Raw genomic sequence first — 22,373 nt, 5'->3', positions numbered from 1 at the left:
TCCCTCTCTAGCACCCGGTCGACAGTAATAATAATGGCAATAATAATAAGTAATAGTGGCAAATGAACAGAATAATTACATTCAAAAGATGGCGGAAATTCAGTTTGTAGGCAAAGTGATATTAGCAATAGACAAAGCATAAATCAAATGGCATTTCAATTCATTCACACATTCAATATCGTCACACTGTTAAAATAATCGCCTATGGCATTTTTGTCAAAATTGTTTTTTTTTTTTTGCCTAAATCATCTCCTCATGGCGCCGGCCACCTATGGTAAAATCACCTACATCCTCAGTTGATCAGATCATGTGATTTTACTCCTTTAAGATAATGGCATATGTCAAGTGTGTGACTTAATCGGATTTATTATGCCTTAGTCAAAATAAAATGTGACTTAGGCAATTTTTGAACATGCCTTTGTGACTTAAGCAAGATATGGTAAGACTTTATTTTGAAGGTCATTTTTAACTTTTTACCCAAGTCGCTACTTTGGCCTCAAGCCGTCTTCTTCAAGGCGACGTTACCATGACAACACAGAAACTTTGACATGATGGCGTCGCTCCTAGCAGACCTGCTGTTTGAAACTTCTGGGCGCGGTCCTCCTCCTAATAATAACTTTTATCATTTCGCTGTCACCAAGTCAGAGGTAAGTATTTATGTTTTTGAACTGCCATCACTCTGGGTAAAAAAAACCCCACGGTGCTGTTTAGTAGTCATAATTTCTTCCGTCGTTGCTAGCTTGAATGACCTATACCTAACGTTACATTAACAGTAGTTCACCTGCCAAGCGAACACTGCAGTTTATGTTAGCTAGCTAATATTAACTTTGACGTGGTTTTGCTCTTGTAATTCAGAAAAAAAACTTCAACGAGGCTTTATATAAATAACTATAGGTAGTTGAAATGAACCAAATAAGCTGACAATAAATGTAACGTTAAGTTAACTGACAGAATAGAGGAAGCTTAGCCACAATGTTGTAATGTTAGCCCTTTGGGATATTTTGTCGGTTGTTGAATACTTTTCATTCTGCCACTTAAACAAATGTTTACCATGCTGTGGTGTTGGTATATTTTTTTCAGGACAACCTCGCCTTTATGACCTGATAGTTATTTTTTCACTTTGACAACATTTTGAGCCGAAAAGAAACAAAAAAAACCTCCAATATAAAATCAGATTAAAAGAATTATATATATATATATATATATATATATATATATATATATATATATATATATATGTATATATGTATGTATATATATATGTATATATATATATGTATGTATATATATATATATATATATATATATATGTATATATATGTATGTATATATATGTATGTATATATATGTATGTATATATATATATATATATATATATGTATGTATATATATGTATGTATATATATATATGTATATATATGTGTATATATATATATATATGTATATATGTATATATATGTGTATATATGTGTGTATATATATGTATATATATATATATATATATATATGTATATATATGTGTATATATATATATATATGTATGTATATATATATATGTATGTATATATATATATATATGTATATATATATATGTATATATATATATATATATATATCACGTTCATCCTCAATGAAGAATTTTAAATCAAGTTATTTTTTCACTTTGACAACATTTTGAGCCGAAAAGAAACAAAAAAACCCTCCAATATAAAATCAGATTAAAAGAATTATATATATATATATATATATATATATATATATATATATATCACGTTCATCCTCAATGAAGAATTTTAAATCAAGTCAAATATGAAAGATTACTTCACATGGAGACAAAAAACTGCTGAGTGCAAATACATAAAGTGCCTGGAATACATGTGCAAATTAGTTTTAGTCATAGGAATAAAGTGCATAGATCACATGTGAGTTAAAGTTTCTAAATGTTGAAATTGGTTGCAAATATAGTATATAAAAAGGTAACAGGAGGACAACATCTATTTTTAAAAAACTTTTTTATATTAAATATCTTCTTTTTTACTGTCACCATCAATCAAAAACAAGATTGTAGTTTAAGCCAATCCTTGCAATCGTGACGTCATGAAGAAGTAATGTGCTGGTGCTTTTGTGGACTCCAGAGTATTAACGTATGTAGCTTTATCATTTTTTCCCCTGCTGGTCCTCATTAAAATGAGAATTATAACTGTCTGACTATCACAGGTTACATTTCTATTATTATACTTAAATAACTATATTATGGTTAGGAAAGTGAAACAAACAAGAAAACATACGAGAAGAAAATTTTGCGTTTTCATAGCTTATTGGTAAAACATCTAACACCAGTTATTCGGTCACTTCCAGGCAATCTGGAGATGGTGGAAGATATCTCCAAGAGCCGTAGACAGGTACTCCAAGCCTGGGGAGCTGAAGGAGTCTCACCAGGACTTCTTGGATGACACTTCACTGCACAGTAAGGACTTCATATTCAGAACTGGTTCCAGAGCTGAACTCCTTACCAAAGTCTTAGCATGTTAACCTCTCAAGTGGTTGGTTTGCCGTTTGTGTCCATCATACTTGAGGGAAGGAGGTACAATGAACAGGTTTTGATGCAACTTTTTAAAAGGGCAATAGGCCACATCTCATTGATGTGGATTTGAAATGTTGTAGCAGTAAAAGCACATTTGTAAATAATGAAATTAAGCAATTGAAGGCTAAATTACATTTACTTTTAGTAATGGTGATGGCTAACTATTACGCTGTCATGGCTTACTGGAACACCAATAGATCTTTAATAATATTATAATCTCCCGTGCTTTTCCTTTTGTGAAAAGTCAAAATAGCAGCTGTGGGAAAAATGCATATGACTGAATTCTGCTGCTTCTCATCAATCATAAGTTCGATGTAGGCAAGGCAAAAACAGTGAGTAAACTATTTTTCACTGCAGTTGTTTTTGCTTTTCATAGGAGGAAAAGCACAGGTGAAACCTTTTAGTTAACAAGGGCTTATATACAGTATAAAGTAATATTTACTGGTTTGCGTATCTTTGTAAGTGATGCTAGAAAGAGGACATGTATTTTGTCCATTTTGCTTCAGTACATGAATTATTTTTTAATACTTACTCTCTAGCTCTTGTTTGTAGGTACTGATCATCAAGGCTTGATAAGCTTCGGCTTTGATAAGCCTGGAAGATTACTTATGGCATATTTTTTGTATCCTCTGTCTACTGTAGACCTGTACAGTAATACATCTTACAGTTCTTTAAGTATTTATCATTTTAAATTCTGTGTCTTGTGAGTATTGTATATGAGAACAAAGTGAATGTTTGAAATATAGATGACAGGTAAAATAATGGGCTCCTTTCCAGGTGAGGTCAGTATGGTTTTCGGTCCTCGAATCTTGCAGTACACCAAGGCTTTGTGCCAAGGCCATTATGATTATCTGGACCACCTGTCTGATTCCCTACTTCTGAAGATAATAAATTATCTAGAACTAGAAGATGTAGGTCAGCTTGGAAGAACGTCACGCAGGTTCAGACAGGTGAGACACACAAAGAGTGCATGCTGCAAAAAATAATAATAATTAAGATTTCACTGTTGCACATTTTTATCTTCTATCATATCAGTGCAACAAAATCATCTTTATGTTTATTATAATATTGCTTACACTTTCACTCATTTCTGCTCCTCAGCTATGTGGGTCAGAGGAGTTTTGGGAGCAGGCAGTAAAGCGACGCTGCAACACAGTGTCAGCTGAGTTGGCATCTCTGGCGCTTGAGGTGGGCTGGCGCAGCATCTTCTTTACCAGCAAGCTACAGCTGCAGAAGTTGATCAGCCGCAGGAGGCTGAAGACTGATGAGTATCACGAAGGACAGGCCTCTGACTCAGATACAAAGACAGAGGAATCTCTTGATGAAAGCTCAGACACAGACCAGACATCCAGTTCTGAGGGGGAATCTCAGCTTGACATTATCCAAGATCTAAGTCTGGGCATTGATCCTGGTCCTGGCTCAGACTCTGGCACATGCTGTGATGTTGACCCTCGCCCTAACCCTGAACCAGAGGCCGGCTCTAATTCCAGCGTGCCTGTACCCTGCCAACTGTTTGTGGATATAAAGAAGTGTGTGGTGGAAACAGCGGTGCAGAGTAGTGCACCGAGCAATAGTAGAGGAGACTGCCTTGCAGAGCTAGACGAGACAATGAGTTAATCCTTTAGTGAAGTACTGCAGAAGTCTTGTGTTTCAGACCGCCTGTTATATTGATATGACATTTGTACGCATTTGCACAGTTGTGTCTTGACTATAAGAAGAATAGCATCTTTTTTTTGCCATCTCATTTTCATTAGTATGTCCATTGTGCCATGACTTTTCTGACTTCACATACATTGACACCAGCAGAAAAACAAGAGCTTGTTGATTATATTAATTGTTCCTTGTAATATACAAGTTGTTATGTACAATATTGATCGTTATGGATTTAAATTTTTGAACTGAAATATACAATATGCAATTCTGCGGTGTGTCATTTATTAACTATATCTGAGTAAAACTTCAGTAAATGCATACAAGTTTGGGATGAGACTCTACTTTAGTTTAAGGGACACATATATATAGTAATTTATTTGTATTATAATGCATGCTCAGAGACAAATCAGTATGATAACTTACTCTAATTGGGTGGCTTAATACTGGATCGATGCTATCTAGCAGTCAAATAATATAACATTGTTATTAAGGAGCTGCTTTTTATTCATAAGCAGTCACTTTATTATTTGTTCATTACTCATTCGTTAGCAATTAGTCAGATCTAGACAGATTTTGTGTTTATTATTGGTGTGAATGCTGGAGGAATGCAGGATTCAAGACCTTCAGAACACAGACAGGACATTATTAATGTTCATTCACAATGTCTGCAACAGCTGTTCTATGTGCCTGAGTTTAGTTATGCCGGTAATGTAAAGAAAAAGTTGGATCAAGTAAGGGTTGTTAATTTTTTGAGTTTATCTGAAGTTTGTTTTTAAGCTCTGAAAATATAAGATATGAGTGAGATTTCACAAAGTATAAAAGATGGACACACAGTGTACTGTCTGTGGACGAGACAAGGAAGTTACTACAGGCTACTTCAGATAAACTAAAAATATTATTTTAATACACAGTCCTCTTTGAAATGCTGCTCAGTGTAGTCTGTAGTGGTGGAACAACAGGAGCAGGCAGAGCTCATACAGTAAGATTAATCCTATCAATGCAACACTAATACCTGAATCTGGAAATAATGTTAGTTATTTCTTCATATATATGCTGCAGCAGATGAGTCCAAACCATAGGTCTGTAGGCTCCCAGGCAGTCAGTAGATAACTCAAAATATCCACCAGGGGGTGATCACAGCCCAACTGTTGAGCTACTTGCTGTTAGCCTCTGGATCTAATCCAAATCACAAATAAATAAACTCATTATTTGTCATCTTGATAACATTATGAGATTGGGCAAGGCCATGGTATTGGTCTGTGCTCTCAGAGTGCCCTTCTAGTTAAGTTTGACCCTTTTATTGATACACCTTACCATTAAAATGTTTATCAGGTCAGAGTTGTATTTAAGTAAAGAGGAGCTGCTTCAGCTCCTGTGAAATTGTGACGTGAAATCAGCCGAGTCAAGATATGTTGTATTCCCTTCTCCCATCAACCAGTGCCCATAACACTGTTCGATGTCATCCTCAGGCACCCAAGCTCCTGCATCCAGCTGCCTTTAGTTTAGAGAAGTAGCAGATTAAAACAGACAATACATTAAAAGAAGTTACACTTTTAGGTTTTCAGTTGTTTAAACTGAAACTAGTTCAGATAAACACAATTGTCAGAACTTCCGAACTCAACAAAAACACCCCGAAATTGTGCTCTGTGAAAAAAGAAAAAACACAGACCTGCAATTTCTATTTGGATCCATGCTATCTATTTAAAGAGTTCAAATAGGTCAGTTAGTTCTATCATGATCTGGATTCTTAGAAGACACAGATAATGTCTGTGAGTTTGATAGGATTAAGAGTGCAGTGTACAAAGAAAAAGAAGTCCCCTAGAGGACACAAGCTGCTAGTACTAATGGTCCATCATGCTCAGCTCATACTGACACATAAAGTGTCTTTCCCTCTGTCTTCATGTGTTTTGCTATACTTTGTGTTTGAATGCTCTGTAATCATGTTAAATGGAAGCCTTATTTTCTTTTCTTCATTTTAATTTTCTGTTAAAAACCAAAATCAAAAACAAATAACAACAGTTTCCCCAGCAATATCTCTGGCTTGCAACCATAGACTGTAGCTAGCAACTGAAACTCAGATGGTTTTAGCCAGAACGCTGCCAGCTTGAGACATTTTGAGCAGGGATTAGCCAGACGTGAGTAGCAGCCACCTGTGCTACTGGCCTGCACTGTATCTCCTTAAAGGGACATTTCAGCACTAATTCAGTTTGAATGTAGTCTGTGCTGGTGACTCCCAGACTTCTTTCAGCTTTACCTTGTGTCCACACAGCATATGTGTAAAGTGTAGGGGCTTCTTGACGTGCATCTGCTACCCTGAAAAAAAATCCCCTGATAGGGGGAGCAATCCACTTTCCTTTTGGAAAAATAGCTGGGTCTTGCCAGTAGAATAAACAGCTACAGAAGGCCACCTAGAAGTCATCTTCCATTGCCTCTCTCTGCACCTAAGCTTTCAAATCTGCAGCAACTTCAGTGAATTAATTTTCTGGCCTGTCAGTACCTCCCTGCTCCAAAGAGTCCCGAGAGATTTGACACAATGTATGATTGAACAAGATCCAAGTCCACAAACCTTTGCATATTTTTTGAGACATGATGGTTGAAACCATTATGGACAAGGCCCCATAAGTCAGGCATTACTCACTTTGGGTCCTGCTCTATATGGGAGCCTCACCTGCTATCTGATCTAACTTAATGACAGAGGTGACCTCAATTCCCCAAGGATCAGAACCTCTGATGTAATAAAAGATCGACAAAGTCACTCACTGACCGCTACTCACTCACCATCCTCTGTAAGGTCATGAAGGCCCCTTTTAATTTCAAATCACGCTCCAGTTGTTCCAGTCCTTTCACTGTAAAGTCACCTAATCGAGCCATCCTCAGGAACCGACCCTGCTTTGCTCTAATGGTCAAACAGTTAGTCAGTCTCCCTCTCTATGAGAAGCAGGTCCATCAAAGAGACCTTTTTTATCTGCTAGTCCTTCTCATTCCTCCCTACCCTTCACCCTGAGTGAGATAATAAGGTAGAGGCTGTGCGTTATGTGTTTGGCCTGTGTCTATTTCAGCTGCCAGAGTTCGTTTGGTAACAAGGCTCACACAGCTCAGCGAGGAAAGAGTAAGAGAGAGGACATTCTTCATAAATCCCAGAGGGGAAATTAAAGTTTTTCACTTTGCAACCATACATATTACATACACACAGGCCTGATATACACATACATGCAAACAGGACTGTACAAACAGGACCTATAGAATTGAGAGATGTCACAGACTGCCCATAGACAGGCACACCAAGCTCTTGGGGGTTCGGTGTCTTGCTCAGGGGTTCCTCAGCAGCACTCTCCAGCTCCCAGTCCTCTCTCTGTATTTGGTACCTATGTGAACTTTAGGGTGACCAGCTCTCCTGAAAAATTCAGGATAGTTGCAATTTACGAGCAGTTTTCCACAATCCTGTCCTGTTTGAACCTTTATAAGAGTTACTTTTTGAGTCTACAAACAAGCTGGCTGCTGACTTGACTTTCGTCCTTGATTACTTAAAGTGACTTATCAAAAGTACCTCTCTTTACACTGATTGCGAGAGAACAGAAACCTCAAGACACATTGCAGTGGTGTAGGTACTACACCAGACTATTTTTTTTATTTTAGTTGGTTCGATGCTTATTATAAGCACACCTAGAAAAACCCTATCTACTGTATTCCCACCTTTTTCTATTTTATTTCCCACTGCTCTGCTGGGAATACTTAACATCCATTGCCTGATTTTATGCAAAGCTTGCGAGAGGCTGTAATAGGATGGAGTCAGACCACGTAAAGACCAAGTAGTGAACCATGTGCGAGATGGGATGAGTATGCTTTGCCCATCTTAGCCTTTACTCCCTCCTCAGGCCAGGCTAATCCCCCCCAAGGTTAAAGAAACAGGCTGCTACAGGAGCAAAGATCTAAATCAGAAAAGATAGAACTTCTAACACAGAGTAGAGCAGAACAGTAATTCAATTTCCTCTTATGTATGTATGCACGTATGTATATATGTATGTACCACTGCTCAACTTTTCAAAAACTGTCTTAAACTCCCTTGTCGCCACTGTATCACTTAATCCCACATTGCTTTCTACAACAGTTTGTTTAAGGCTGGTGCAGAGCACACTTCTTGAATAAAAGCATTCATTTGTAGTACGTCATTGACAGTTACACAGGTCAGCAGGAATCCCGTGGAGTGATGTGTGTGCTCTACTTTTACCCCTCTTTACTTTCCCTGACCTGGTAAAGATGACACCTTTGACCTCTTTATATCCCCTCAGGAGGCTTAAGTGCTTTACTGACACTATGATCCATTTACAACATGAATGACATTTGACATATTTGGTATTTATGGCAGGTCTTTTTACTGGCAGGGCAACTCTTTCTCTAAAGTTTTGAATCTCAAATTATAGTTTTGTAAAATATTTGTAAATAAGATATATGTTAAGATCTATTCAGTCCTTCATCCATGTAACCAGTCATTATTTTGTTTTCATTTTGGGAACAATCCAACCAAAACCACCATTTAACTGAGGAAATTGTGATTTTATTGATTACTGTGATTTTCTTTGGTCACACTTTAAAATAACTATAATTTATAAATGGTAAACAGATAGTTTATTAATGTTTAATCATCATTTATAAACCATATATAGGCCATTTAGAATGGTAAATACATAATTTATTCATGTTAAACTAACTACATCATTTATAAATGACAAATCAATGGTATATTAATGTAAGTTTATAGTTAATTTACCAATAACAAACAATTAAATTATAATTAATAGTTTAATAATAGTTTTAGTGGCACTCATTTTAACATTTTTAACACCATTTTAAGTATGTTAATGATTTTGAAATGATTCATATACCTTTAAGAAATTGGTTGAAAACATTTAAAGATTAAATATGTATAGCACTTTGTAAATGGTTAATAATTGGTCTATAAACATAACTTAGTTGGTTATTGTAAAGTGTTACCTTTTCTATTCAAAAAACATGTATCCACGTCTGTACTGTGTGTGTGTGTGTGTGTGTGTGTGTGTGTGTGTGTGTGTCTTTCTGTATGTTAAGTCAAAAGGTCTGAATCTGGAGCTCTCTGACGGCAAGCAAAGCCCTTGATCTGGTACAGGGCACTGACAGCTTGAGACCATTTGACAAAAGATTAGCTAATATTATCTGAGGTTTGTTGTACATCACCGTAGCTGTAGCGTAGAGTTACTGCCAACAGCAACAAAGGAAGGAAAGTGCCAATATATCATATTACATGTGTGTAAATTAAGACCACCTGTCTGGTTCAATTAAAGTGCTGCATCAGTGAAATGCCAGTATTAAATTAATGTATATATCATATTCAGTACAATGCAGTATAATTACGCAATCTAATATCAGAGTTGTTATTGGCAAAGACTACAGAGGGGAAGTATGTTTTGGCTCAATAAGAATAATACTTGTGTCTGTCTGAAATCTTCTGGCTTTCCTCCTTTGTGTGTGGTATCACTGTTAGGTATCAGGTGTCTCGCAGGTTTAACCTCAGTTCTGTCACATGATTAAGGTCATACTCCTCAGGCTTTTTATAAACCAACTAGTAGAAAGAAGCTCTGGTGCCACGTTTATCAGATCCTCTGAGTCTCTGTTCAGGCTTTATTTTAACACTCAGTGCTCCAGTGTAACATGGCAAGATGTATACCATTGGAAAAGGAACATGTTCAACTTCTTATTTCTTTGGTATGCTAAGTTTCTTTCTTTTTTTTCTTTTTTTAACAAAAGCAAGTGTTACTGATATAGGGAAACAGCTATTGTGGGTTTGTACTTACAGAACATTGCATCAGTAATTTGATCACTTTGAGAACCATTTGATTTCATAATTTATATAATTTTTTAGACTTCAGCCTACACGTCAAAACATATGACACTGAATATAAACTACAATCTGAAACTACAAAATACACATTACATGGATGAAAAGGAGCAGGGAGAAGAAATTAAATATTGTCTAAAGTGTAAATTGTGTCAGAGAATTTTTGGGTGAACATTAGTCAAGAAGTTCTCCAAACCTTTTAACCATGTGTCATATGTTTCCAACCTTAAAATACGACCCACAGTCAGTACCAATGGCAGAAAATCAACCCATCATCGAACCTAAAAATACTGATCCCCATTTAAGCAACTTGTCAAAGATGTTTAAAAGGGGTTTGGATCGTTTGGATAGGTTTAGTCAACAAAACCATTGCCTGAGGATAGGGAAAAAGTACCAGTTGCTCTGTGAAAAAACTAAAATGAAACATTTACATCCAATCGGCCTGAATAAACTTGCTATTTTGTAATACATTATAAATAGACTTGAATACTCTTTAAGTTTTCATCTGTATGCATACAAATGACTTTGACTTACAGTTCACTCTGCAGCAATGGCCTTTACATTGCATGCACATGCAAATTTTGTTATAACAGGACATAGTAAAAATAGTGATAATATTTGGTAGAATTTTTGAAATGTTAAAGGTAGTTATGGTAAGGTGGTGGTCGCTCATGAATGAGTGTAAATGAGAATGAAAAAGCAGACAGATTAGGAGTAAGCTCTCTGAAGTACCTGCTCTGTTTAAAATGGGAGAAGGAAAGAGAAGATGAAGTGGACACCATATTGTAGACCCATGGTTTACCATATTGCCTGTCTTAGTGAAAAATATTTAATCAGTATTATGCTAAGGGCTCCAAATTCAATCTTATCTGTTCATATGGTACAATATCATATGTAATATCTCACAATATTTATAGGTCAACCTTCCAAAAACTACTGACTTTTCTGACTTTTTAAGGCGCTTTGCTCTTTCCAGAACATTTTCTGCTTCTTCCATCTTTTACTGTGTCTCATCATTACATGCATAGTAGCCATAAAGAACCCATAGGACCACTGTTAGACACAACTGAACACTGTGAACAAATATAGAGGGCTACAAAGCCTCTTAGGACAGAGTCCGCTTACGATTCCCTTTCCGTGCACAGCATCCTTGGAATAGTCCACTCAAAGATCCTTAAGCCAAAATCCCTCCCTGGTATTTAATTCTAAATGAGTAATTACTGGGTGTGTCAGTGTGTCTTTGGTTTGCAGGTAGGCTGGGTGAAGGAGCTCATTTGCGCGCTGGCTTTTGAGCGAATTGCACGATCACACAGACACCCACATTCTGAAAGACGCTGAGGTATCTGTGGGAAGCCACTGAAGAACCCAGTCACTTAGGGGGGACAGACCACAAACAGCCGCCAAGATGTGTGACATGGGGGGACTGGACAACCTGGTGGCCAACACGGCCTACCTAAAAGCCCAGGGTGGTGATGAAAAGGAGATGAAGAGGCGTCGTCGCAGCTTGTCTCTCCCCAAGCCTGAGCAATGTGCTGCAATACGATCTGCCGTTGAAAAGGACTATACATCGATTTGTGAAAAGCAGCCTGTTGGCAAAAAGCTTTTCCGTAGCTTCTTGGCGAATCACCCCGAGTTTAAGCTTGCCGCGGATTTCCTAGATGAGCTGTATGACTGGGATCTGAGTGAGGGTGCAGCAAAAGATAAGGCACGAACAAACATCATCAACAAGTATTGCAAGTCTACCTCCAAGAACTTCCTGACCTTTCTTACTGGGGATCCTGCGGAAAAATTGAAAGGTGTGACAGATGCCAACTTTTCCGATGTGATGAAAACCAGTGTCCAGGAGGGTGTAAGAGAATATCTGAAAGCAAAACCCTTCACAGATTTCCAGGCCAGCCCTCTCTTTGATAAATTCCTCCAGTGGAAAGAGTATGAGAAACAGCCCATCAGTGACAAATACTTCTATGAGTTCCGAACTCTTGGAAAAGGAGGCTTCGGAGAGGTAAGCATGCAAAGACATCTACATATCTTTCTTTTTTTTAAGTATGTTGAAATATGTGTTTTGGCAAATATTTCATATTTTAACATGCTTTTAGTTGCAGGACTTTCCCAGGCTTATTTTCTATGATGGTATTTTTTTTATAATATATAAAACAAAAGTGAAGCAAGCAAAATGACAAAAAGGGTCATCTGTATTCAACATATTTTTTAGTTGTACTGATTTTGCTACAGTATGTCAGTATGCAGTGTCAGTATGTTTCCCCAAGCTGTAGAGCTGCATTGGCTTTGAAGCACAAGAAAGGATATTGTAGGGCAAGAGATCATACCTTACATAATAACAAGGATTTACCTTCTCTCAAGGTGACCATGAAGTCATGTGACATACGGCCATACCTCTTGAATTTTAGAAAGTGATAGATTATGTTTCATAAGGTAACCAAGCAAAGCCACATTGCAGGAAGTTGATTGTTAGAACTAGCATCAATATTATACTGATTAAGAAGCTCTTACTGGAACACCATTCAATAGAAAACGACTCAAGCTTTTAAATGTGGTAATTTGGTCTTTAATATTAATTATTTAAAAGATTTAAGATTATTTTTTATTATCAAACAATTATTATCTCATCATGCAACAGAGGGCCCATGATTGACCCTTGAGGAACCTCTTTTTTGAGTCAGGCTCTTAGCAACAAGCTTAAGTATACAGCCTAAAATAAAGCAACTTATTGAGATAAATGCTATAACATGTATATGCAGGAGTGAATCAAAAAGCTTTGCTTGACAAAGTAGCTTTGATACTGGTCAATCACTTTAAACTACTCATGTAACTCAACAGTATAATTCAGTGGATGGACCTGATCCTAGGATTCCAAGACACAGCTGACAAGGGTCAAGCTTAGTTGGTTTCTTGGACCAAGTTTCTTGCCTTTAGCCCTACCAGTGATTCTATAATGCCATAGATTCTTGATTTAATTTTTTTGTCCACAAGGGACCTTTTATTTCCATTACACTTTCAAATAGAGGACACAGTTTGTGCTGTCTATCAGCCTAATACCAATAGACCATGCTTTGTTTCTGAAAAAATGGATCCTAACTTATTAAAAGAAAACTGATCGGACATTTTTTAAATAAATAATTGTTTTTGCTCCAGGTGTGCGCTGTTCAGGTGAAGAACACAGGCCAGATGTATGCCTGCAAGAAGTTGTGTAAAAAGCGACTGAAGAAGAAGGGTGGTGAAAAGATGGCCCTGTTGGAGAAGAAGATCTTGGAAAAGGTTAACAGCCTGTTTCTGGTCAACTTGGGTTACGCTTATGACACCAAGACCCACCTGTGCCTTGTCATGACCCTGATGAATGGAGGAGATCTCAAGTACCACATTTACAACATGGGCTATGATGGCAAGGGTGTGGACAAGGGCATCGAGATGAAGCGCATCATCCACTACACGGCGCAGATCACCACCGGCATTCTGCATCTGCACGAGATGGATATCGTATATCGTGACATGAAGCCGGAGAACGTGTTGCTGGATAGCCAAGGCCAGTGCCGACTTTCAGATTTGGGTCTGGCTGTAGAGATGGTTCCGACGAAGACCACCACCCAGATGGTTAGTAGATGTCCACAAAACAATGATATTCTGGTTGAAAAAGCAAATTCCAGTCAGGAAAGCCCTATAAAGCAGCACACTTAGTACACCATGAGCCACTCCCAAAGACATTAGGGGGCTTTTAATAAGAGGACATAACACAATGATGTCATCAATGATAATGGGAATCATTGTTAGATTTTACATGGTAAAAAAAAATGCCTGTCCTAAAGAGACGTTTCATCTATTATTCAGAGTCAAGGACCATCCCCTGATTCTGTGATTTGTTTCTGATCTTTAAAACAAAGAGAGCTTTGTGAAGCCTTCTCATAAACTGAACTCAGACTTGGACAGGCTGTCCATCTTGGAGAGATTTTTGCTTTAAATCCGGACAGGGATTACTGGATTGCTTGAAGATCTGTACAATGAGTCTCTGAATCCATTATATAACTAATTTGATCCTTTGGCAGGCAGATTATAGCCTGGCCATTTATAGGCCAGCGTTTTGTGTAGGGGCTAGGTCGGAGACCTCAGAGGTCAAGTGCTTGTTAAAATAGCAGTCAATAAATGCAAGACGTTTTCTCTTAGCAACCTGGTTGCAGAGATTTAGTTATTTCTGCAGTTTCCTCCTATGACACTTTAGAAAAGCGTGTAGCCTCTAAGTCTTCTTCTTGTGTTGAGAAGGAATAATACAGATATGTCATCAATTCGTTCAAATTTGATGCTATACCATATAGGGGGGTTCTTGCATCTAACTGATGATGATGATGCAAAAGAAAGATTGTCCAGTGAAAGAACATAATGATTGCCTGTCAGATCAGTCACTGCAACATTAGTCAGATGCTAACAAAAATGTATTACACAAATGGAGCATAATCACACGCTAACACAATTACAAATAGAATGACCTAGTGTATACTTTAAAAAAAAATCATACATATCATACAGTATAATACACCCCACCTCCACACACCTTTGGGTGACCTGATGAAAGATGAAGAATTCTGCAACAGGGTTTCTACAGGACTTACTTGTGGTAGCAAAGAGTAAGCTCTCGGCTCCATGAAAGTCCAGTAAGCTCATTATCCAGTACTCTGATGCTCCTCAGCCAGCCAAAGTGACTGGGCTAACCTCCTACAGACAAGGCTGGCTTTGGTCCCCTAATCTTCTTAGTGGGCATTACACAAGTCTGTCCCTGATTAGATTGACAGATCCAGGTAAAAACCTTTGCTGAATATGTTTAGACATATTAGTGACATGTTAGTTTGCAAACAAGTTGAATGTAGCTTCAATAAAGATCAATTCATTTAGCTGATTATTCTGCAACCTGTAACATCAAAGAGTTTTGCCCCTTTGACTGACCAGAGAGTGCAGGTCCACATATTTTAGAAAATAGAACATAGTTACAAAAAGCCACCAGGAAAGGTTGAGAATACTGCAGGAGTTTAATAGATCAACATAATATAGAAGGACAATGAGGTTTTTGCATGCAAACCTGCTTAAGTTGTGTCAATGGAGTTGTACTATCAGACCTTAACTAATCAGTCAGAAGGGTCAAGTAAAGAACACATCTTTAGGTGCCATGAGTGTTAAGTGATCACAATCTGTCATTAAAAATAAAAAAAGAAGAGTTTGTTGAAAATGATGCCTTGATAACCCTTGACTTTTAACCTATGAATCTATTATAAAAGATTTTGCGTTTCTCTGGACTTACTGAGGGGGATCTCCTGGCTCTATGCCAGTTTGTGGTTTCTGTGTGCATTAATTATACATTAGAGGCATGGCTACCTGTTGTCTGGATGTTACGTATTCCCTCAGGTGAATATAGCATCCAGAGATGTCCCAGCCTTTATATAAGAGGCTGGAGACCTCTGTCAGCGTGTAGACACACATGGCTCTTCACAGGTAGTAGGCTTAGCATTAGGATTAGGGCTGCAGGTGAGGTCATCCAGAGAGAGGGGGAAGGGATGGAGAGAGAAAGGGGAAAGTTATAAAGATAAGACAGAAAGAAACGACTAGAGTAAAGGTTTTTATAACTAAGGCAGCTGAACTTTAAAACACTTAATGGAGACATCTAAAGGTTATGTGCCCCAGTTTTAAAGTCTTTATGTTCTCTGTGGCCTCTCGGGAACAAGGTTATGAACTCATTTACAGAACTCAATTATAAAAGAGTAGAGATGTCATATAAAACACTTTTCATTCTAACAAGTAAAACATGTATCCATAGTATTTATAGATTATATTCAATCTCACCCCTTTACTTTTCTCTCTCGTCTCCAGGCTGGTACTGGAGCGTACATGGCCCCTGAGCTCCTGACCAAAACTCCATACAGGACATCAGTAGACTGGTGGGCCCTGGGCTGCAGTATCTACGAGATGGTGGCTGGCTACACACCTTTCAAAGGCCCTGAGAGCAAGAAGGAGAAGGTGGAAAAGGAGGAGGTACAGCGCCGCATTATCAACGAGGAACCAAAGTGGGAGCACAGGTGCTTTGATGCCCCCACCAAGGACATCATCCAGCAGTTCCTCAAGAAGAAAATTGAAGAGCGCCTGGGCATGAAGTAAGAGCTTCTCCAATCTTCAACGTTACAAGCAAGCCATGTTTTGTTTTATGTGTGCGTGGCAGTCGCTGAGTTAATCAGAATTTTTGCAACGTGCAATGTCAGTTTTTGCCTCGATCGGAATTTTTGAGATGATGCATTTTTCTAAATTTGATCTGAAAATCTAAAATTATTATAGTTATTTAATGGAATTTGGTTGAGTAAGAGCAACAGTAAAACCTTAACTGTGACCAGAATGTAATCAAAATCAAAATCAATCAAATAAATCAAAACAATCAAAATTACTTTGTTTATCCCCAAGGGGAAATTCAGTTAGTCTGGTAGAATCTCTTGAAGAATGACACATCCTGATGGCTGTAGGAGCGAAGGATCTTTTGTGAGAGAGGAGCCGTCCACTGCTATTTTTTTGGTTCATGTAGCGTGAACCCGTGCAACCACTTTGTTCTTGTTTCATTGAATTTGAATTGAATTCAATGTTGTTTGTTTTTACCTCCTCAATAGGAACAACAAGGAGGATCCCAGGAAGCACGAGTGGTTCAAGTCAGTCAACTTCCCCCGTCTGGAGGCGGGGCTCGTGGACCCCCCATGGGTGCCCAAGCCCAACGTTGTCTACGCCAAAGACACCGACGACATTGCAGAGTTCTCCGAGATCAAGGGCATCGAGTTTGACGCCAATGACAATAAATTCTTCACTGAATTTAGCACAGGTGCTGTACCCATTCAGTGGCAGCACGAGATGATTGACAGCGGACTGTTTGACGAGCTGAACGATCCCAACAGGAAAGAGGGTGGTGGAGGAGATGACGACGGGGAGAAAAAGTCCGGCACGTGTATTATGCTGTGAGAAGCCGCACGTTTGATACCATATACCCATAATAATATTCAATCATTTGTTTGTTTTCTCAGTCAGTTGCACACCGACATTGATGTAAAAGACAGATCACAAAAGAGGCGAGCGTGAGGGTCTTTGTTAAAAAAGATGTACCAATCCTCTCTTCTAAGGATGCTCAAGAGAGATGCACTTCTTTCGAGGCATGGTTCGGTACAATACGGAGAATATGATGATGTGTTTGCATCATCTCTCAGGTTCACAGCTTTTTTTGAAAATTAATAATGTAGACTTACAAGCACATTCATAGCTAGGAGTCATTTTAAAACCTTCTTTTATAAAGGACACCAGTATTACATTAGTAGGTTAAAGGCCTTCATGCCATTAATATTATATTACTTTATGAAAAAAACTGTAAATATCCAGACTGTTAGAACGTTTTCTAACAGTTCTTGCAGGAGAAATACCATATGAAGCAGTTCTATTGCATTAACCATGAAGCTTTAAACAGGTTGGAACAAACACAAATAATATCCTTTAGTATCTTTGTAAATTGTGTAAAAGTTACAGCATTTTTTTAGCTTGCCCTCACCTTCTTATGATTCACTTTCTACAGTGAAAAGTGCTTTTTAAGCACATGTGGCAGAGATAGTTCTAGTGTTTAATAAAACATGTTGTGATCATAAATCAGATCACTACATTTACATCCGGGTGGTTTTTCTTCCTCCGCCCAACATTTTAGTTTTATAAAAACTATAAAAAAGCAATTGTATGTATTGTATATAAAGAAAAGAGTCTATCTATGCACAGAGAGAAAGGTGATGTAAGAAGATGAGTCGCTGAGTCCTTTACTGTTGGTGCTACGAGGCTCAACTTAGTGAGAAATGGAGACTGTTTAGCCTGGGGATTCTGGGAGGAAGATGAGTGCAGAAACAGCAGGTTAACTGCTGTGTATGAAGGAGGAAAATTTAGAAGAGTTGGACAATAAGTGCAGGTTGCCCTGTGCACAGCCCTGAAACACTGTGATACTTCAGGGCTCTTTTCTTAGTTTGAGATGAGTGTGAATCACTCAAACTAGACAGATCCTGAATAAAAAACTCCACTGTTTGTGGTCATTAAGCTGAGGATAGAGACTTGGGTTAGTGTGAAAAAATAAATCCTTGTTATTCTTGTTGACTTGTCTCAGGGTAATTTATTTGCTTAAGTTTTTAAATGTCCAGATCGGGGACAGGAGAGAGTTGAGTTTTTACAGGTAATGTTAATAAGATATATATATATATATATATATGATACATGTAAATATAACATGAGAGGAATTGCTACTATAGATTTGTCAGATGTAAAGCAGAAATCTCTTTGAATCGTGAATGAATTAAAAATATGTCTTTTAAAACGTGTCTTTTTCTGTGATTATCAATATTAATGTTTGTCTCAACATGTTTGTTGTGGTCTTGAGACTTAGAAAGACTTTAAGAGGACATCTATCTCTCACCGTCGTCAGAGAACAAACCAAAACTGTGCCATGTTACGCATGTTGTGCTATATATAACCACAGAGAAAATGCTGCTTAGGGCTCTGGAGTAAAACCTAAAAATATCAGCTGCATAAATCTCTTTGAGGATGCTGACTACGGCCAGGCTTTACTCCAGGTGACCACAAATGGCAAGTTCAACCCTTAGCTGATAAGGCGATAACCAGTGTTATCCTTGTGCCTTCTTTGCTTAAATCAGCTTCAAATCCCCTCAGGGTCTAAGTGAAAACCAGAGCCACAGTGCTGAGCTTAGAAACGTTATTTCATTACATTTTGACATTTTGTGTGTGTTTTTTAAAGAAATAATTCTGTTTAAATTAAACTATATATATATTTTAAATAAGCCAATGAATTGTGAGTACTGAAAAGTGAAAAAGTGAGCAAACTAATTCTTATTTATTTATATTTTCAATATAATAGTGGATACATTTTGAGCACTAGTACATGAAATGCAGATACACTCATCTATTAAAGATCTGTCTGGCTCAGATTCTAAGTAGCTACATCATTTACAACAATTCCTAGTTTATTTTATTTTAAAAACAGCAGCTTACAAGGTGCTTCAACAGAGAGCAGTTAATTAGAATAACGCCATAAGGCTAAAAACAATTCTTACATTAAAAGAAAAACAAAAAGAGACACAGAGCAGGAACAATCACAAGACATTCTCAGATACACAGAAAATAAAAGGTAAAAGGAGTAAAAAATAAAAAGTGAAGAAATAAGAAGGAGTAATAAAATAGAAAGCATTACATAAAAGCAAGTCTATAATAGTGGGTTTTAAGAATTATTTAAAACAAGTTACTGATTGATTTTCCCTGCTGATAAATCTCTGTTGAGATAGTTCTAATAGGACTGATGAAAATATCTGTTCAGTATTTTCTTCTGTCACCACTTGTTTATAGCGTTCTAACTCAAGGACAGTAGGAGTTTAGGACACACTAAGGTGGATTCGAGCTGCAGCTAAATCCCGAGAGATTATCTCAGATGTAGCAGAAGGACTTTGGTTCAGACTGCTGTTGACAGTGAAGGAAGGAGCTGCTGCTGCCTCAGGGCACCAAGGGAGCTGGATGGACGGGTGTGCTGCGAAATTCAAGCAGACAGGTGTGATCAGAATCATTTTTATACTGACCTGTTCTGACTTTTACAGCATATTAAGTCTCTGGGGACACAGCCATCTGCACAGTGATGGGACTGTAGCATATATATATAACCACAGATGTATTACAGATCAGGCCCGAGGCCCAAAAGGCCAGCTGCACCCCTGGCCTTCACTCACAAAATAACACTTGAGGAGACAGATACCAACCAGGAGGGGACTCAAAATGACCACAAAGAAAAATTAAATGACAACAAAGAGACTAAAACACAATGAAAAGTGGTGAAACAACCACAAAAAGACACTAAATAAAATACAACAAGACACAAAATGACCACAAAGGGATGTGTAAGGACTGCAAAGATGCCCAAAAGAAAAACTAAAAGAGACTAAAGAACTATAAAGTCCGCGTGTCTTGCTCTTTTGTAATTGAGGCAGCGGTAGAAAAATTATTCAGATCTCTTACTTAAGAAAAAGTACTAATACCACACTGTGAAATTACTCAACTACAAGTAAAGTCCTGCCTTTAAAACGTACTGAAGTAAAAGTACAAAAGTATCAACATCAAATTTACTTAAAGTATCAAAAGTTAAAGAACTTTGCAGAATGAACACATGTGGTGTCAAAATAATCCGGAAAATACATTTCGAACTGGGAAAATTTACATAACATTACTAGTAAAGCACACACACACACACACACACACACACACACACACACACACACACACACACACACACACACACACACACACACACACACACATTCCTAACAGATTATGAAATTATTTGTATTGATGCATTTATGTAAGCAGCATTTAATTTCCTCAAGATATGGCTAATTTTAACTCCTTAATATAATGACATGAGGTTTGATTAAAAAAACAACATCTAATCACTGTAAATTGATCATGTTTTTCATGTTAAATCTTGACCTGAAAAGTAACTAAAGCTGTCAGCTAAATGTAGTGGAGTAAAAAAACTGGATACATTAAATAGAAATACTTAAGTAAAGTACAAGTACCTCAAAATTGTACTTAAGTAAAGTACTTAAGTAAATGTACTTACTTACATTCCACCACTGGAAATTTTATATTTCAAATATATTATGAGATTATTTGTATTGATGTTTGATATTATGCAATGTCTAATCACTTTAAATTGAACATGTTTTGATGTTAAATCTCGACCCGAAAAGTAACTTATGCTGTCAGCTAAATATAATGGAGTAAAAAGTACAATACTTGCCTCAAAAATGTAGTGAAGTAGAAGTATAAAGTTACATAAAATGGAAATACTCAAATAAAGTAAAAGTACCTCAAAATTGTACTTAAGTACAGTACTTGAGTAAATGTACTTAGTAACATTTCACCACTCAGTAGAGGTGGTGGGGCCCTATGTGTGTCCGTGCCCAGGGGCCTATTGTCTCAAATTCTGTCCATGAACTGGACATGCAGGCAAGTATACAGGTGTCTAGGTGAAAATAAAATAAATAAATAATAGAAAATACTCACATAGCTCATTTGGCAGTGGCTGTCATTGTGGAAACCAATGCAACATTTAATAATGTGGATTTGTCATGCAGAAAATGTAAAATGTAAAATACCTCACTTACCTCCTCAGTGTCTCTGCTGCTGCCCCGTCCCTCCACAGCCTCATGATGGAGACATACTTTCACTAAGTGCTTGTTCTGTCTGTGTTGTTTCTGCCTCCCTCCTGTGGCTGCACATTAGTGCTACAGTGATGCTGAGAATGTGATTGAATGCTTGATTACCAAAACACACTCAATCTGTCTGGTCTCTCTCTAATGAACACATGAACAATTTTGAATTAGAATTATTGTGTATAATTACATTCTACATTCAAATATTAATTTTGGATCACCAGAATGTTTTTCTCATATGCCTCTCAGGTCTTTTGCATTATTCACTTGCGTCTCCTTACAAAAAGCAGTATCTAATAGGACCTCATGTCACATTTCAGATGATCTGTTATCAATTTGACCAAAAAATTACTTCCCCTCTAAAATTCTCATATGGTTTGAAATAGATAACTGTTTAGTGCCCTAAGAGATTTATGATAATTCACAAGAAAGCAAGTGAGAGAAAATACTGAAAACGGAAACACCTGAACTAAGCTACCTAACTATATGTAAAGTACTTAAACCTAGTTATACCTAGTAGTAATACTTTGCAACTATTTACTATTATTAAACCAATAATGTATCAGTAACAGTTTCTGTCTTTAAATCCAGCACTTTAACTTGTGACACTTTAAGTCTGTTTTGCTGGAAATACTTAAATACTTTTATTTTGAAGTAGAATTTTGAATGCAAGGCTTTTATTTTATAAATGTGTTGTATTTTTTACTTATTGGGAAACCTTACAGGCGAATAGGGCAAAGGATTTTGTTATGATTAAATATGCAAACGAGGCATTATCTAATGCTAACACTAACAAACTGACAAAGTGTAGCAAAATGAACACTTAATGTTTATTATGGATTCTCTCTTTCCGCTCATCTGAAAGAACAAAAAGACCCAAATCTCAGCATTTTGTCTTGCCTTCAGTGAAAGAACTGAATATTTCTTTCACCACTGAGAAAAAAAAATGCAAATTAAGAAATAATTTAAACAAATCAAGAAAAAAAAGAAAAAC

At 37.2% G+C, this 22,373-nt stretch overlaps 2 protein-coding genes across 2 annotated transcripts; both read left to right on the top strand.

Annotated features, from left to right (window-relative positions):
* Nucleotides 1–391: 391 nt before the first annotated feature.
* Nucleotides 392–4,506, top strand: fbxo36b (F-box protein 36b). Its single transcript, XM_059344031.1, has 4 exons — nucleotides 392–647; nucleotides 2,359–2,467; nucleotides 3,362–3,534; nucleotides 3,686–4,506. Exons 1-4 carry the CDS (start codon nucleotides 549–551, stop codon nucleotides 4,199–4,201), a joined length of 897 nt encoding a protein of 298 aa, XP_059200014.1. The 5' UTR covers nucleotides 392–548; the 3' UTR covers nucleotides 4,202–4,506.
* Nucleotides 4,507–11,514: 7,008 nt separating this feature from the next.
* grk7a (G protein-coupled receptor kinase 7a) lies at nucleotides 11,515–17,180 on the top strand. Its single transcript, XM_059344017.1, has 4 exons — nucleotides 11,515–12,111; nucleotides 13,263–13,718; nucleotides 15,978–16,258; nucleotides 16,760–17,180. The coding sequence occupies exons 1-4, from the start codon at nucleotides 11,515–11,517 to the stop codon at nucleotides 17,100–17,102; spliced, it is 1,677 nt and encodes a 558-aa protein (XP_059200000.1). The 3' UTR covers nucleotides 17,103–17,180.
* Nucleotides 17,181–22,373: the final 5,193 nt, after the last annotated feature.

The sequence above is a fragment of the Centropristis striata genome, chromosome 11 (genome assembly GCF_030273125.1).
Source record: "Centropristis striata isolate RG_2023a ecotype Rhode Island chromosome 11, C.striata_1.0, whole genome shotgun sequence".
Taxonomy (NCBI): domain Eukaryota; kingdom Metazoa; phylum Chordata; class Actinopteri; order Perciformes; family Serranidae; genus Centropristis; species Centropristis striata.
This window is presented reverse-complemented; position numbering and strand designations above follow the sequence as displayed.